This window comes from Monodelphis domestica, chromosome X (assembly GCF_027887165.1).
Source record: "Monodelphis domestica isolate mMonDom1 chromosome X, mMonDom1.pri, whole genome shotgun sequence".
NCBI lineage: Eukaryota > Metazoa > Chordata > Mammalia > Didelphimorphia > Didelphidae > Monodelphis > Monodelphis domestica.
The window spans coordinates 33912542-33930283 of NC_077235.1; the positions used below are offsets into that span (position 1 = coordinate 33912542).

The 17742-nt window shown below is 45.5% G+C and overlaps 1 protein-coding gene and 1 pseudogene across 2 annotated transcripts in view; both read right to left on the minus strand.

The window, feature by feature from the left end:
- Positions 1-1959: 1959 nt before the first annotated feature.
- LOC103101360 (eukaryotic translation initiation factor 4E-like) lies at positions 1960-2634 on the minus strand (annotated as a pseudogene).
- An 8314-nt stretch (positions 2635-10948) lies between these two features.
- The window catches only part of PASD1 (PAS domain containing repressor 1), an 82538-nt gene continuing 75744 nt past the window's right edge, over positions 10949-17742 (minus strand). For both annotated transcript variants that reach the window (XM_007507339.3, XM_056809480.1), the window contains exon 21: positions 10949-16850. In XM_007507339.3, the coding sequence (XP_007507401.1) occupies positions 16719-16850 (132 nt within the window). In that variant the 3' untranslated portion in view covers positions 10949-16718. The remainder of the gene's footprint in view (positions 16851-17742) is intronic.

Consider the following 17742-nt stretch of genomic DNA (forward strand, 5'->3'; position numbering starts at 1 on the left):
TGCAGCAGTCTTGTGATAGTCTAAGCTGTCACTGGCTTGTAGTTTCCTGAAAACACCTCCATGGCAGTCATGGAGGATCAGGATAGCCAGGCAGCAAGTCCCAGCTCATTGCTTGCAGTCTTCTGCTATGACCTGAGATAGGTCCCAAGCAACAGTGGCTCCCCAGAGATATCTTCCAAGTGCAGACTCACCAGGGCCAAGGCGTCCACCTTCTTGTTTACATCCGTGACTTTCCAGGTCATCCTCTTCTTTTTGTCCAGAAAACTTTAACCTAATAACAAACTGGTCCCAGACCTGAGTAGGAGAAAGAGCGATCCAGCTGGATTTCATTTGGGAAACTTCCCTGCTTTCAATGATCCTGGGCTGCTTCCTGTTGCGAACCCATCTCAACCCCAATATTCTCTGGGCAATGCTCCACGGCCAAGAATCATGGAACAACACGATCTTGAAATAATCAAAATGACAAATAACCCAAAGGGCGATGGAAAAAAGCCTGATAGATGTGAACACTCTATGCATCACGGACCCAGGGATGACTTCTTCACAAGAGGAGTTTAAGCAACATCCCCCAGGACACGTGTGTTTTGTCCCTACTGAGCCTAAATTGCTTCCTTTCCGTTGGACTCGATGCCACTAACACTCTTCACAGCTCCTTCCCACGCCCAAACAAAACTCATTTTCCTCATTTTTGGCAGAGATGCAAGAGATTTTTAGGAAACCCTGAAAACTTAAAAAAATGTGCAAGTTTCAAATGCAAATCTTTTTATAATTAAAAATAAGATGACTAGATAGTGACCAGCGAAACCAACTAAGACAGCAGACAACAGATGGGAAAGCCTATGCACTAGACAGTTACCCAGAATACCAGAGTGGAAGAAGCGGAGGCAGGCCAATAGGGCACTGAGGGGATCTTCTGGGGTGGGGTTCAGAAAAGCAAGGTCAAGGGAAGATCAGGAACCACTGGGCAGCTGCAAGGAATGGACAACAAAGCAATCACAAGGTGCTTAGGATTTGCCAAGCACTGGGCTAAGGGATGGGGATACAAATGGAAAAATGAAACAGTCTCTGATCTCAAAGAGCTCACACTCTACTAGGGAGAGATAATGCACAGCAGAGTAGGGGTTCATGCAAATAGCAAAGCCTGGGATTAGTGGGGTACAGCTATCTGGATTTTTTGAAATGTCTAAGGAAAGTAGGGAAGATAGAAATACACATGCTCCTTTTTTTTCCTTTGGTGGCAGGGGGTAGTTCTGAAAATCCTCTGTTAAATCAAATTAGTTAACATATGCAAAGTACTCTGCAAACCTTCTAATGCATTATCAGTATTTCCTGGGACTATTATTATTACTGTAGGCACCTGAGGATGAATCATGTGTACGTTGATATATTCATGAAATGATCACGTCTACTTTATTCAAAGACGCGAATTCTACATTGACTTTTGAAATTGACTGTGAAATGATGAATCATTGATTTGATTTTTTTTCGTGTTCATTCCACCTTTATGTCATCTGCCCAGATCCTTCACCAACGTTACATGAGCAAAACCACGACGACAAAGACCAAAAGAAATCAGACTCACTAATGTCATCGAATAGGGCAATGAGGAAAGTAAATCTAACATTCATCAGCCTAGATTACAGCAAAAAATAAAGCAACAAAGAAAATTGCTAGAAAATAGTATGCATTCTATTCTTCCAAACTAGTAAACTACCTTGCTGCACACAAAGCAACATCGAACAGAAGTCATTTTCTCTGCAAGGTAGACACACAAGTTCTTTTCTGACTGTGGCGGCTAAGGAAATGTTTTTCTAATAGTAGTGCTTCTCCAAAGCCAGCACAGGATGGGCCCCAAACACACTTATGGATTCTGGGGATGATATGGACTGTAATTCTTTGATTGGGATAATGGTTGCTGTGGTCAAAAAAATGAACACAGAAGCGTAAGACAAAGGCGCATGAGACTTCTATATGTTAGCAACATTTAGATGGAAATCAAATTTAAATGCAGTCCACTTTACTTTTGATGAGGCTTTGGTTCAGCTCCCAAATCTTGATTGCTTGACGCAATCAGTGTCCTCTGAAAGAATAGTCAGAAGATGTCTTCTTAAACAACAAACTCATTTTTAATGGCAGAACTGTGTCTTCATGGGACTGATAACCAAACACCGCCTTTGGAGGAAGTCTCAACCTTTCCTTGTAGACCTTGTCTGTGTGAGTAACAGCATCTCTGTTTGCTTGGCAGTCCGTACTGCCATCTTCTCTCCTTTAGCTCTGATGTTAGCAACAGCTCCGTACGTGTCATCACTGCCGCCATCAGCTATCTTCCCAATAAGGCACAGCAATGTCTCCAATGAAAAGTGATCAAAGTCACTTTGACTCTGCTTTGTGTTTAATGTAATTAGCCAGCCTCCTCCTCACTTGTTGGGTTTTTTTTCATCTTTTCACACAGGCTCCATCCCGTCCTTTAAAAATGAGTACTCACAGCCAGCCATTAAATGACTAGTTAGGTGGATATGCTTATAGAAAGCCCAGAAGTCCTCAGCATTATCAAACTTAAGAGATCAGAAGGAAGTTTACTTGGCAAGTTTGGGCCCTATTGTTAAAAAAAACCAACCTGAAGGACCTTCCCATTCAGTGGTGGATATTCAATGGAAGATTCCGGGCTGTCAGCCTCCTGTTTTTGGTGGTTTTAGTTTGTTAGATCATCTGAGGAATTGTTTCTATAACTCTTAATGTGGAGCCCCTCATAGGCTGACCAGTTTAGGAAAAAGAAAAGCAAACCCCAAGAAGAAAAGCTTCAGCACATCCCTGAGATGCGCCTGACTTTATACATACATGGGCTCTTTCCAACTACCACCCCAATCTTCACGGGCCCTGACCAGCCTGATTCCATCTCGAAGTCCATAGCTCCTATTTCCCCAGCCTGTCCGGAGCACTTGACATTTGTTTCCATTGATTTTGGCCTTGTTGCTTTCAACCCAGTGCTTTATGGTTCACTTTGAGTCTTCATTTGGCCATATTTTCCATTTAATTAAAAACATTGAATGACTACTATGATATTCATTATCTCTCTTCGATCTTTGCTATTGGTCCTATCTATGTCTCTGTCTAAGTTATTGGTCAAAATACCAAACGGTCCAGATCACAGGCTAGAGTTCTGTGACCCTCTCCCCGGGAACTCTCTTCTGGCCTATTAGGAGCCATTAATGGACACTTTCTTGGACGTAGATGTTCAACCAGCTGTGGATCCATCAAATGGTTCTATCTAAACCCATATATCTCTCTCTATCTCAGCACAAGGGCACATGGGAAGGACATGTTCAGAAAAGAATGTTCAGACAGCGTACGGGAACCCATTCTGAAAAGATCTCAGCAATGGTAAGATAGAATGATGGCTGCGGATCCCCCGGAGAGAGGGTTCAGGAGCCATCGAGTGATAAACAACATTCCTGCTATCAAAGGCATATGGCCTGTTTCCAGTGCTTGGCCCCCCTGGTCAGAGAGAATGGAGTCATAGGTCTTACCCAAGCCATGGTGTGCTCTCTTGGAGGTCAGTGAAGAAAACTGGCTCTCCTACTAGCAGGCAATGCCAGGAACAATGCTATTCTGGAAAACTGTTCATTATGCTTATTTTTTTAACCCCTCACCTTCCGTCTTAGAATCAATCCTGTGTATTGGTTCCAAGGCAGAAGAGTGTTAAGGGCTAGGCAACGGGGGTCAAGTGACTTGCCCAGGGTCTCACAGCTGGGAAGTGTCTGAGGCCAGATTTGAACCCAGGACTCCCATCTCTAGACCTGGCTCTCAATCCACTGAACCACCCATCTGCCCCCAGTACTTATTCTTGATTAAAATAACCCTCTGGTCAACAGAGGTTTCAGGACATGGATGACTGGCAACTCAGATGCTGCTTTGGAGAGATCTGGAAGTTTCTCGGGTAAACACTAATTCTGCCTATAACATTCAAAGCATTCTCATCATAATAGCTCTCATTTCTATAGATGTCCCAAAAGTTGTAGTGCAGCTTTAAGCTTAAAGGGAGAGGGAGACAAACCAAAATGTGACACAGTCCCTGATCTCAGAGACTAAGCTTAAAGCTACACTAAGACTTTTGGGACATCCAAACTAGTGTCTAAAAGTCTGTGACCCTGGGAAGAAGGTACTAGTCAGGAGTTCTTACCTTTTATTGGGTCCTGGACTCCCCCAGCAGGCTGCTGAAGTCTATGGGGCCTCATCCAAAGGAGCAAAGGAGAGTACTTTTAAGTACATAGGCTAAAACTATAATATTTTAAAGAGAAAGCAATTATATTGTAGTATAGTTATAAAAATCTTTGTTAGAAACGTTCATGAAGCCCAGGCCCTAGAGCAGGGCTGGCAAACCTCTTCCCAGTTCGAGTGCCCAGAGGGCAAATTCAAGCTGTCTATGATCCCCCAGATTACCAGAGAGAGCTGAGGGAGGAAGTGCTTGCTTTGGGCAGCTGGACAGAGGGGCAGGGCATGCAGAAAAGTGTCCTCGGGTGCTGGGAAGAGGAGAAAAGCAGCAGCTCCCCGAGTGCCGGCTCTGCAGGTGTGCCACATCTTCACCAACGTGGTCCTAGACTAGAGCCATTATTAGGGCTATTTTACAATGGAGGGTGTTAAATTTGGGTAGGGGGGTGTGTGAAGATATTTCCTCATACTAACCCACCCCTAGAATTCAAGGCCAAGTGTCTGCCCACTGGAAATCTGACCCTGAGTCCAAAATGACCTTGGCCCAGCTGCAACCAAACAATCTTTAAGAGTAGTGGACTTCAATGGGGTGCCATCTGCAGTCTCAGCACCTGGGAATACCAACAGCTGAGTTCTATAGTACTTTTAGGTTGGCAAAATGCTTTACAAAGATTATTGTATTGGAACTTGGGCATTATTATGCCTCTTTTACAGATGAACCCAGGGCTTCTGACCCCAAATCCAGCCCTCTGGCCACTATACCAAAAGAGAAGTGGAGAGGGGTAGCAGGAAATGCTGGGGTTCCTGCTGCAGGAGGGGGATGTTTCTTTCTTTGGAGCATTATTCTGAAGGAGAGACTTTCAAATGAATATTGAATATTAACAATCAGCTATGGTTTGTTCATGAAGATTTTAGTTTAATTTAGATTTAAGAACAGAGAGTCTGGCTTCCTTGAAATTAGGATTCTGGGATTGTCAAACTAGAGCTGAAAGGAAACCTAGAAGTCATGTAGTTCAGCTTCCTCATTTTACAGAGGCCCAGAGAAATCAAGGGACTTGTCTAGGGTCACACAGATAATAAGGAGCAGAGTTAGGATTTGCACTCAGATGCCATGGCTCCAAGTTCAAGGGAAGGCTCCAAGGGAAAGAGTTATGAGTATGGAGACCCTATTTTGAAGCTCAGATGCCCACTTAATTAGCTGGGTGACTTTAGGTAAGGCCATTCTCTCAGGGCCTCAGCTTCTCCATCTGTATAATGGATGGGTTGGACTAGGTCGTGTAGTCAGGGTTCTTCCAATTCTGACATATGAGAATTTGGAGATCATTAAGACAGAGTGTGTGTTCATGCACTAAATGAAGGAAAAGTGCCCCTGAGGGCCCAAAGTCCAGACAACTATGGCCATTCATTCTGTTGACTACAAGCATATAGTCATGGGTCTCACCTCTGACTTCACACGAAACTCCATAGGATCGCAGGGCTAAAGGTGAGAGGGACCGTAAAGGCCATTTAGTATACCCCTCTCCTATTTTATAAGCGAGGAAACCGAAGCTCAGGGAGGTTAAGGGACTTGTCCAAGGTCACACTGCTAATAAGTAGTAGAGCCAGGATTTGAACCCAGGTCTTCTGACCCTAAATCTAGAACATTCGCTGCTGCACATTGCCTCTTGTGGTGTTGTGGAAACTTTGGCAGAATCTGTGCAGCAGAACTTTTTAAAAATGTCTTCTCCTACAAAATGACTTTAAGGCCAATTTTTTGAAAAGCCTACTACATAATAGACTTTCTGCTTCGATCACCTCCTTTGGCTTTTCATTTCAGTCATTGGCTAGAACATGAAAAGGAGGCTCTAGTCTAAGTAAGAGTCATGGGGGTTTTCCTCCTCAAGCTGACCCTCTCCAGGCACCATGGAGGGGGCCACAGTGCCCAGACTGGGAGAATCGGTTCTTCTGCCATTTGAGGTATGCCAGAGATCTCTGAGCCCTTGGGCAGGTGGGCAGCAGCAGGGGAGGCTTTGACTTTAACCTCAGGTGGGCTGATACTGACCTGATCCCACAACTGAAGGGGGAAACAGCTCCTCTTGGTGGTAGCGGCTCATGGAGACACTGACATGGTGGGAGGATGCGGCCAATCTTGCTCAGGCCTTGCTGACTTCTCTGGCTCACCAGCCCAAGGGGAAGGCCCAGTTTGCCCCCACAAAAATGATGCGAGCCCGCTAGGACATCATTGGAACCTGATGAGCCATAGTGGTTGAGGGAGTGGATGGATCACTGGACTTAAAAGTTAAAGGAGGACCTAGATTTGAATCCCACCCTTTCCACTTGCTAATGGTGAGATCTTGGGCAAAGCACACATTGAGACTTTGAGCTAGAAGGAACCTCAAAGATCACCTAGTTCAACCCCTTTTCTAGACAGATGAGGAAACTGAGGTACAGAAAGTTCAATTTCCTCATTTCCAAACTGGAGAAGATTGTGAGGCCCCAAACAATCCATCTACATGAATGTATTCTGTGGGCCCTAAAGCACTATAGAGATTTCTTTCTTATTATTGCATGGATCCACCTCACCAAGCTGCTGGGCTGGGCCAGGACAAGGCCTCCTTTGGCTGGATCTGGGGATCCCAGTGAGAGGGTTCCCATGGTGCAATGGACCAGTTAAGGAGAATAGCTTGGTTTGTTTACTGACACGAATGAGAGGCCACCCTCCATTCCCGGGAAAATGGCTTCTTTCTTTCCAGCCTAAGTACCCATCTCTAATCTCTGGTACCAGATTACCTGGCTGGCGTCTCCCGATGAAGGATGGGTTCTGACATGATGGGAGAAGTGGATCCTATGTTCCTCGGATTTCTGCTTTTCAGAATGGGGACACTTGGCTTAGGAGGTAGCACGTAGGTGTTACTACTTTCTCTTTTGTACTTGGGCCACAAGAGGGGCCTTGCTGCTAGGAGGGGTGGGGTGGAAGAGGGGAAAGGAGAGGCTCTTCTAGCAAAAGCACAGCTCAGAAGATGCGAAGCTTCCACTGACCAAGAACCTAAATTCTGAAGGGTACTCGGTTTCTCTCTCTACCCAAGCCTAGGGGCAGCAAGGAAGAGGGGAAGGGAGGAGGGAGGTGGTTACTTCCCAAGGATGGATGGGTACCTGGTTTGGACTGGAGCAATGGTTCTCAAAGTGTGGTCTGGAAACTTTTAGAGGTCCCCAAGAACCTTTGAGGAGAGATGTCTGTGAAGTGAAAACTTTTTTCAAGGTAATATTATGTTTCCATTTCTAATATTGATAGATAGAATCCATGTAAAAACTCTTTTGATTCTTTTTTAAAATTTATTTATTATTATCTTTCGTCTTGGAGTCAATACTGTGTATTGTTTCTAGGGCAGAAGAGTGGTAAGGGCTAGGCAATGAGGGTTAAGTGACTTGTCCAGGGTCACACAGCTGGGAAGTGTCTGAGGTCACATTTGAACCCAGGACTTCCCATCTCTAGGCCTGGATCTCAATCCACCAAGCCACCCAGCTACCCCCTAAAGTATAAGTTTTTAAGGAGAGTAGGACTGGTTTGGGAACTGCTGGACTCAAGGGAAAAGGGAATGATAAGAAAGAATCATGACTCCTGCTAAGGAGAACATTAAGTGGGAACCAGATAGGGGACCCAAGGATGAACAACTGGGGAGAGATAATTTTTGCCCAGGGACAGAGGTAGGGGGCTCTGCTTATATGTCTGTATAATACGGGGAAACACCAATGGGAATGGGAAACTCAGAGCAATGGCTGAATTACGAATGCTTGGGGAAGACGAGGGCAACTGTAATGCCTAGGAAGAGGGGAACACCATGTGGCTGAATGAAGAGAATCCAGGGGAGAGCTCACACTGTACCTGTTCAATATAAAACAATTTCATAAATCTAGAATTCCCCTGAGCTACTCTGTGATGGTGGGAAGCCATGATAAGGATTGAGAGGCATCAATTAATCATAGCTGTTCATGTCACATGAAGAATCCAATCTGGACGGCATGTTCTCACATCACCCCACTTCATCCCAAGGTCCCTCAAAATCACTGTATTCTAGATCTAGATCCAGAGCTGGAGGAGACCTCAGAAGGCATCGATTCCAATTCCCTCATTTTGTAGTTGAGGAAACTGAGGCAAAGGGAAGTTTGGTGACTTGCCCAAGGTCACACAGGTATTAGGCATCAGAAGGCCCCAACATGAACTTCTAAAGGTCAACCCTAGTGCTACTTGGGCATCTGATCTCCTTTTTCTTAACATTCCTAGATATTAAAAGCCACTGTGCTAAATTGAAAGACTGGTAGAGATGTTTCAACTTTTTTTAATGTAACAAATGTAGCATCCTAGCTGGGGTAAGTGAGGAAGTGGTTGTTACAGTCAGTCTTGATATCACCAAGGAGTATTAAGGAAAGGCGGCAACTGAATTCCTATGCCATTTCCATTTGATATACCAAATGTAATTTGTAGAGATGAGTTTTTTTGAAACCATTTAAAAAGTTGCTTAAAATAAAGGTGTTGAATGTTGATGCAAACAGCAAAATGTGTGCTAACAACCAGTCTGTGTGGGATCATCTGGGTACTGCTTTCTACTACATTTAGCCAAACTGTGGCTAAAAATCGAAGCTCTTGCTTGATGCTCAGCTCCACTGATTTTTGAAAAATGAGGTGACTGGTTTGTTGGACTGTATCACTGGGAGCACCGACTGTCCATTATTGATGTAGCTTAGGACAGAGGAAAAAGCATTGGACCTGGAATCACAAGACTTAGCTTTTGAGTCCTCATTCTGCCATTTGCTAACAGGGCCCTCAGTTTCTTTCTGTCTGTGAAATGGGCACAACTTATCCTTACCTAGACCTCCCAAAGTTATTTTGAGGGAAATGCGTTGTGAAAAGGGGCAGAAATGATCCTGGATTGAAGTGCAAGAGCTCAGAGCAAAACCCCAACTTTGCCTGCATTATGTCACCTTAGGAACGTCACTTCCCTCCTCTGGGTAAGCAGATTAGATCTTGTTTGTAAAATGGGTTTAGACTAAATGACAAAATGTCCTTTTCAGCCCTGGAGCTCTGATACTACAAAATGGGAAGCACTGGGTCAGTGAGAGCTGAGAGGCACTGAGCATACTGTTAGGCATGCCTCTGACACATACGAGCTGGGCAACCTTGGACAACTCACCTAACTTTTCAATATCCTAAGCAATTTTGTAAGCTTCTAAGCTAGAGAGGGAGGGAGGGAGGGAAGAAGGGATTACCAGATACCTACTATGTGCCAGGAACTAACATATTAAGCACTTTACAAATATTATCTCAATTGATTCTCACAATAACCCTGAGAGGTAAGAGTTATTATTATCCTCATTTTACAGGTGAAGAAACTAAGGCAGATAAGAGCTTTAGTGACTTGCCCAGGTTCAAAGCTACTAAGTGTCTGAGGCAGCATTTGAACTCAGGACTTCAGACCCAGTATTCTATCTACTGAGTCACCTAGCTGAGCTGCACTGGTGGGTAGAAATGCTACACAACTTCCCACACAGATAACAATCACAGGCCTGGACCTCAATTCCCCCCTCTTCCTTGTCTCTGTCCCATAAACGTTTAATTTTCCTCTTTAATATTTTCCTCTGACCTCCCCCCTACCACACCCGCTTGGGCTCATGGGATGTAGAACTGACTTTGGAGCGATGTCATCTAGTCTAACCCATTCAATTTTCAGAGGCACTGGAGTCAGGAAGACTTGAGTTTAAATCCTGTCTCAGACACTTACTAACTGTAACATCTGTCTGCCTGTTTCTTCCTCTGTAAAATGGGGCTAAGAACACCTACTTCCTAGGATTGTGGTGAGTATCAAATGATATTCCCAACTTAAGTACTATATAAATGCTAGCTATTATTTTTAACCCCTCATCTTCCATCTTAGAATCAATGCTGTGTACTGGTTTTAATGCAGAAGAGCAGTTAGGGCTAGGCAGTGGCGGTCAAGTGACTTACCCTGAGTTACATGGCTAGAAGTAAAACCTCCCATCTCTAGATCTGGCTCTTGATCCACTAAGCCACCTAGTGCCCCCCCCAGCTATTATTATTATTACAGAGGGGTAAACTGAGAAGTGGTTTGCCTAAAGTCACACAGGGAGTGAGGAGAAGAGCCAGGATTCCAACCTGGAGCTTGACTCCAAAGCCAGGTCCCTCTTTACTACATCGCACTGCCTCCATTTGGACACATCTGCCTTCTTCAAGGCACCATTGCCTGTGACTCTTGATGACAGTCACCTCAGGCCTCAGTTTCCTTTCATGCACAATGAGGTGTTTGGAGTCTATACTCCCTGGGGTTCCTTCTGGTTCTAACATTTCTCTGATTTTTGAGAGCACTCAGTCTAAAGACACAGTACTCTAATCAAGAACTTCATTCAAAAGGTGTATAGGGCAAGACCTTTGATTTTGGGGGGGGGGCAGCAGACACCTCAATGAGGAAAGTCACCCAGTGTAGGCCAGTACCTTCACTGCAGCTCATAGTCATAGAGGGCTGCCTGGGGCACCAAGAGCTTAAGTGACTTTTTCCAGTCAGGCACTAAAGGCCATATCGTCTTAGTTCCAAGTTCAGCTCTCTATACTAGGCTGGGTAATAATAGCTTGCAATTCTATATAGTAGAGCATGCTCTATACATGGCCTAATGCCCCAAGGGGAGCCATATCTACCTTTTTATCACAGTTCATTTGAGCAATCATAGAAAAACTCTACACCAAAAGGCATTTGGGGAATTTTCCTTTATTATCATCATCCAAAATACTCTACACATCTTTTTTTAAACATGTTAGCACAATAAATCACAGCAGCTGGTGATAGGAAAGACCACATGTATATAGAAAAAAAAAACAGAAAAAAGTCTTCACTGACTGTCTTCATGGGTCTCTTCCCTTCCCCCTTCCCCCCACCCCCACCCCACCTCCAGTTACAAAATACTTTAAAGAAAAACAATTACAAATGCTATTGATTTGGCATTATAGAAAACAAAATTTAGATTCTGGAAGGCCAAAGTTTTATATGGAATGTTTCAGTATGTACAAGCTGGCTTACTCAAGTCCAGATGGATCTCTAGGTTGGGTCAACTGAGTCTGAGGTTTTGTACAAAGATTCTCTAAGTGCACAGCTGAATTAGTTGTCAGAGGTCTGGAATTTTGTGGCAAATTAGTGAGGTTTTAGGCCCCTGAGAGCTCTGGGTGCCAGATCTGGTGGAAATACACTCTGAAGGCAAGATGAAAAGCCAAGTTAAACCCCAAACCACGGTTGAAATCCCAACAGAGGAGGACATGGGAAAAAGCCATGCCCACAGTGGAGCTCATTCTCATTTTTCCAAAGAGATGATTGAAATGCAGTTCTAGGGCCCCCAGAGAGGTAAATACTGGAAATAAAAAGCGAGGATCCTGAATCAAATCACTTAGACACCTTTAGTGTCCAAACTACTGGGCTATTTCTACAAGCAGGCCACAATGGTGGCATTTGGCATGCTGCTGCTCTCATGAGTGAGTCTCTGGATCCCTGGACCCTTGGAGCTGGAACTGACCCACCAACCAACCAACCAACCAATCAACCAACCAACCAACCAACCAACTAACCAAGAGCCCTTGGTCTGCTACACATCTAACGGGCCACTGAGAGTGGATGCTTTGTCAAAAGGGATAAAAGGAACAATGGAAAAGTAAATTATGGGAAAGAGAAGCTCCCTGATGTTCTGTCCTGCCCAGCCATTCATCCAACTACATTCAATCAGTGCCTGTCAGGTGCTAGGTGATGGGGAGACAGACAACAATGCTCAAGTCTCCTCCATACTACTGGACTAGCACTTTGCCCATCTTTCTCTCTCCACGGTTTGTATTTCCAAATGCTGACAAGCCACAAAGATTTCTTATTCCCCCACCAGCAGAGAAGGCAGGCCTGGGACGAAGACAGAAGAGAAAGAAAACTGCCATCTCTGCCAGGTGACAAGAAGAAACAGTGTCACCTGGTGCTCCAATCCCAGCATCTGATTTTGAGAATCTTACCCAGCTCACCCTGAACAGAAGTAAAGGCAGTTTTGCTGAGTGGTGGATGATGTGCGTGAGGCCAAGGAGCCTGAAGCGGGGGCTTTCTGGCATGGAAGGTATTAATCCACATTCTCTCTGCATGCACACATACATGCACACTCACACCCTTCTACACTGTTGAGCTGCACATTAACCCCCAAATGGCCACAATGAGTCTCGGGGATGCATGATGCAGTCATTGTCTGTGTTCGTTATGGGGAGATAACTAAGAACCCCCTGAAAAATTCTCCACCCCTTCTGCCCGCAGCCTGGCAGCTCTTTGTGATCACATCATCGAGGGGTTGGAGCATGGTGCCTGCCTTTGTGCTAGGAGAGGAGAATGTGGCACCCACGGAAAGTGGGAGGGTGGCAGAGACCTGCCTTGGTGAGATTAGAGAAAGAGCTTTTAAGCTCTAGATGTGGCTTTGTGCCAAAGGAGCAGCGGCTTGTCCTGCTGTCCATCCCAGCCCATTGGAGGCAGCTCCCATAAGGCTACCTGTGATCATCAGTGCGGGGTGGGGCGGGGGACAGTTGGCTTCCACCGCTATCTCAAATTTCCATTTACGCTTGAACAGGGAAAACTGGGCATGGAACAGGTTCTATGGGGACCACAGGCTGAGCACTGGAACTGTACACCTGCCTTAGAGCAAGTCAAACTCACTATACACAGTTGAGCCTACCCAGAGGCACTGGTTCCATGGGTGGCCAAGAGAAAAGGCCCATGATCCCTCATTCCCTTGCTCCCTTAGGACAACTAAACAGTAGACAAATAAGAAATGGGAATATTAAAGACCTTAGATTCTATTTCCAGCTCTACCTCTATTGGGTGAGAGACCTTGAACATATATCACTGTCTCCGTTTCCTCATGGATGAACTGCAAATGGTGAGAAAGGGAACATCTAGAGAAGTAGCTAAGAAACGTGGGGGGTGGTGGTGGTGGCGGCAGTGGTGGTGGTAGTGGCAGCATGGTGGTGGATGCTATAATCATAAGCTTCAAAAATATAAATCCAACAGAAACACCCTGCATATGCCCAGGAGACCCCATTTCTGTCATGCCTTTTCCTCCAATGTGTTTTCACGTGCATGCATTTCTTTTCTATTTCTGTGAACTAATTAGGGCAGGCATTTTCACGCCCATTTTCCACATGGGAAAATGCAACTCAAAGAAATGAGGTGGTTTGATGTACTTCAATGGGCTCCAGGGCTGGGGCTTAGCTTTTCAGGCTTTCAAACTTCACCCAGGGTTCTTTGCACTCTTTTCATTGTCCTTTACAGGGAGGGTAAAAAAAAAAAACACATCCAACTAACTCAACTGGAAGCTTTTTTTTGTTGTTTCAGACAATATTTGACGTGACCTTCTGAACTTCCTCCACTCTTGTCAGGACGCTGCAGAGCTGCCAATATTCCCCTGCCTAAATGAGCCTCCAATGTCCAGCATGGCGACTTGGAATGGTGTATCATGGGAATGTGTTGGCAAATGTATCATCAAAGCAAGCGCAATACAAGCAAGTTCATGTAGTGTGAGCCCAGCATTTAGTTCCTAGGCAAGTCCAAGAACTGACATGGCTGTCTACTACTGCCATAGTGGGAAAAGTAATACATGGATGTGTGCCATTTTTATATAATGGTATTTAAAAAAAATCTAGCTTATTCACTTCTAAATGATTTTACCAAAAAAAAAAGGATGCCACCTAGTTGAGTTTCCCAACTGTGCCTCAGAACTTCCACTACCTAGAGCCAGCCTCTGTTCTCCACTGTGAGCCAGCTGCATTCTAGTCCTACGGAGGTTAGGCCTAAGCCTCACATTCTGCTAAGGGGGAAACAGACTTGAGGAAGATTGACTTGCCCATGGTCACATTCGTTCAGTCATCTTCTCTTTGCTCCTGCTCCTTAATGGATGCCACTTCCTGTCAGGCATTCTCATCACGTAAAATTTCAGAAGTCTGACACTGGGATTTATCTCCTTTGGCCCTTATAAGAGGAAGTAGAACTACTTACTCTGCTCTCTCCATGGCAGGCAGGGCAGGAAGGAGAACTGCTCTGGGCCTCTTGAACCTTTTCTTAGGCCAGAGATCTCAAAGGGAGAAAGATGCTGACAAGTGAAACAAGTGGGCATGCTGGGTATTACCTGAAGCACAGACTTCACCCCTTTTGGCCATTCCATAGGTGCACACCATCTTCCTTTCCCCTCTCTGAATTGCGTAGCCCTGATTGATGCTCATAGGCTACTTGGGAGATGTTGCTTTGGGCTGCTCTGGGGACAGCAATGCCACGGTATGTGCACCTAGTCTCAGTGCCATCTGCACCCCCTGCATGTTTAGAATCTCAGGCCTACCTGGGGCAGGCCAAGACTACCCTGGAATTCCGAGGGCACATTTGCCCAGTGCTTTTCTGATTCTCATAAAAAATTCTGGCATGTAGGTGCCATTACTATCACCACTTTACAAATTAGAAAACTGAGGCTGAGAGGTTATATGACTAGGCGGAGCAGCTAGTAAAAAGTAACTGAGGCCAGATTTAAACTCAGGACTTCTAGACTCCAGGTCCAGCCCTATCCACTTTGCTGCCCAGCTGCCCCAGAACTCTGTTTAGAGAGATAGCCAGCAAAGTGCTTGGAGTCACAAGCCCTGCCTTCTGGCCCCAACTCTATCACTAATTAACCATGTTGGAAAAGTCATCACTTCCATGAGCCTCAGTTTTCTTATCCAAAAAATAGACCTAAATTTCCCTGGTCTGCTTACTTTATAGAACTGGAGTCCAAGAAAAAGGAACACTACAATGATACAAGGCCTCTGAATACTGTAGAAGTCACTCCCAGATGTTGGGAATTACATGAAAAGCACCCTGGATTTGGAGGAAAAAAGGGCTACGGTTGAATTCCATGTCTAGAACACATACTGGCCACATGATCTGGGCAAGTCACTGAACTCTTGAGCATAAAACGATGACACGCTGTCTACCTCCTCCCAAGGTGGAGATGAAAGCTCCAGCAATGGGCGCTCCAGAAAGGCCCTTGGTCCTGTTCACAATGAAGGAGCAGGCCTGCTTCAAGGACCCTTGACTTCTGCCCTGGTAGTATATTCCTCATGCCAGTTCCTCAATGCCCTCCTCCGTCTATCTACCAGGGCCACCTCCACATTCTCACCTAGCGTTTAAGCATCTTTTCTTTACTGCCAGCAATGATATTGCTTCGAGAATCAGCCATCGAATACAATGACTTCTTCTTGCAGATTTACAAACACCAGAAGCATTCTTTTACTAACACTGGCTGCCAGCTATGCCATCACACCAGAAAGAGAAATCCACTTCCTTTCACAAATACACAACATTGTAACACTGGATAACAACAGACCCACTGAAGAGCAACTTCCTTTTCACTTCAAAACAATGATCAAAAAACTAAAACACACTATGCTACAACTCCAGAATTGAGAACCTTTGTGTCGGCTGACTGTGGTGGCCCAAAGCTGGCGTCAGCCACATGGGGCCACCGGGTGGACACGTGGATACATCCACTTGGACTTCAAGATCCAAATTCAACAGCTACGTTGACAAGAGCGAGGATTTCAGGCATGAACGGTATTAAATTAGCAGCAGTATCCAATTATTTGGGAAAATGATATGGAATTGAGGTATGAGAAAGAAAGTAACATGGGAAGTGAGCTCTAACTTATCACTCCCTGAAGGACAAACTTCTCTACATAACGTTGAAGTACGAGCTACGAGCCTGCTGCTTTGTTACGGTTTGTTCCAGAAGCTGCTCTCATATTCACAGTGAACTGTTATGAATCTCCAAAGCTCTAAATTCTTGTCCTTAACTACTTGGTCATTGAATTGACAGGTGGCTGAGCCGATGGCCAGCGGGCTCCAGTGGGAGCTTCCAAGAGTGATGGACGCTTGGCTTGGTAGGGAGCCCAAGGGAAGGTCCCAGGAGCTTGGATGAACTAGGAGAGGTCAAACCCAAGGGAATCACTTTGGCCCCCAGCTCATGAAGGCCTTTTCAAGATTGACTTTAAAGGGAAAAGGATTCCCTGGACAAAAGCAACTCTAGCTAGCACTGCAAAACTGCAACATGCATAATGCCATGTGTATGTGTGCGTGTGCGTGCATGTGCATGGTAGGAGAAATGGATGGTAGCTACTCACAGTTTCAAGTTCTAATTCACACCACTGATCAGATGCATTTTGTACAGCATTACTTAAATGTACTTGCTAGCTTTATATACTACGGAAATGTTACACCAGGAAAAGAAAGCAAGTCCTGGCACTTATCCCTCAGGGCACCCCCTGGCACCTCTCTCCTGTGCCATATATTCAGCCCCCCACCCCCCATTCTCAGAGCACCCCTTCAATGCGAGGTTGTGTCTTCTCCGAGAGCTTCTACTCTTCCTTGATTATTTTTTTCCATGGGCTATAGCTAGCATTTCTCTCACCACTATAGCCCTGCGTCTCCTGGAGCCTATATCTCTGACAGCTCTGCGTTGGGCTGCTGGGGATTCAGGAAATAGCTCATGGTGGATGACTGCAGTAGCTGGGGGGCCTCGAACACCTCTGAAGGTGGATTCTCCTGGACTGGCTCAGGAGCAGGGACCTGTGGAAAGAAAAAGGAGTATGATGGAATCTTTGGCCCAATTCATTTGAATCCTTAGCCGATAGCTTGGAAGCACCATCTTGGCTGGGGACCCCTTGAGTGGAAGCAGAAGCAGATTTCAGCCTTGGATGACAAGTGTTAGTTATCCCGCCTCAGCTATCACATGCTTCCAATGAAGGCTTCCCCCTAGCTTCTCTTCCCATTTTCTGGGGCCTGGCTCAAGGCCTGCCTCCTCTAGGAAATATCTCCCAGCTCCCATAGCCCTTTACTCATCCATGGAGTCAGGGGACTCGGGAGGGAATTCTGGTTCTGCCAATTACCACCTGTGTGATCTTGGGCAAGTCCCTTTACCCTTCAGGCTTGGCTTTTCTCTTCTGTAAAATGGGGAGATAATGCCCATGCCACCTACAACATGGGGTTTTTATGCTTGGAAAGCATAAAAGCGGGAGATGAAACAGTATTAACAGAATCTGGAGCTCATTCACTGTTTCATGGGGGAGGTCCCTTAGCCACTGTCCTCTCCCTTTTATAGATGAGAAAACTAAGGCTTAGCGAGGTGAAGAGACTTGCCTAGGATCATCCAGCCAGGATGCTTCCTGCCATTCTCAGCCACATGCTCATCTTGCCTTGCTAACAAGGCCTGTAAGTTCCCGAGTTGCTGAGCACACCTAGCATGGGGCTGAGCGCACAGTAGGCATTGGCAAGTAACCATTATGGCTGATGACTACACTGTCTGGGAAGCTGAAAGGCCACTTGGACAGAATATGATTTCCTCGTTTGCTCTTGAGTATCAAGAACGCTAAGAGAACAAATCAAAGTGCCTTCTGCTACTCCCCTGGTTCTGGACCGGCTGCTGCCGAGGAGAGAATCCTTGGTTTCCCTCTTCATTAAT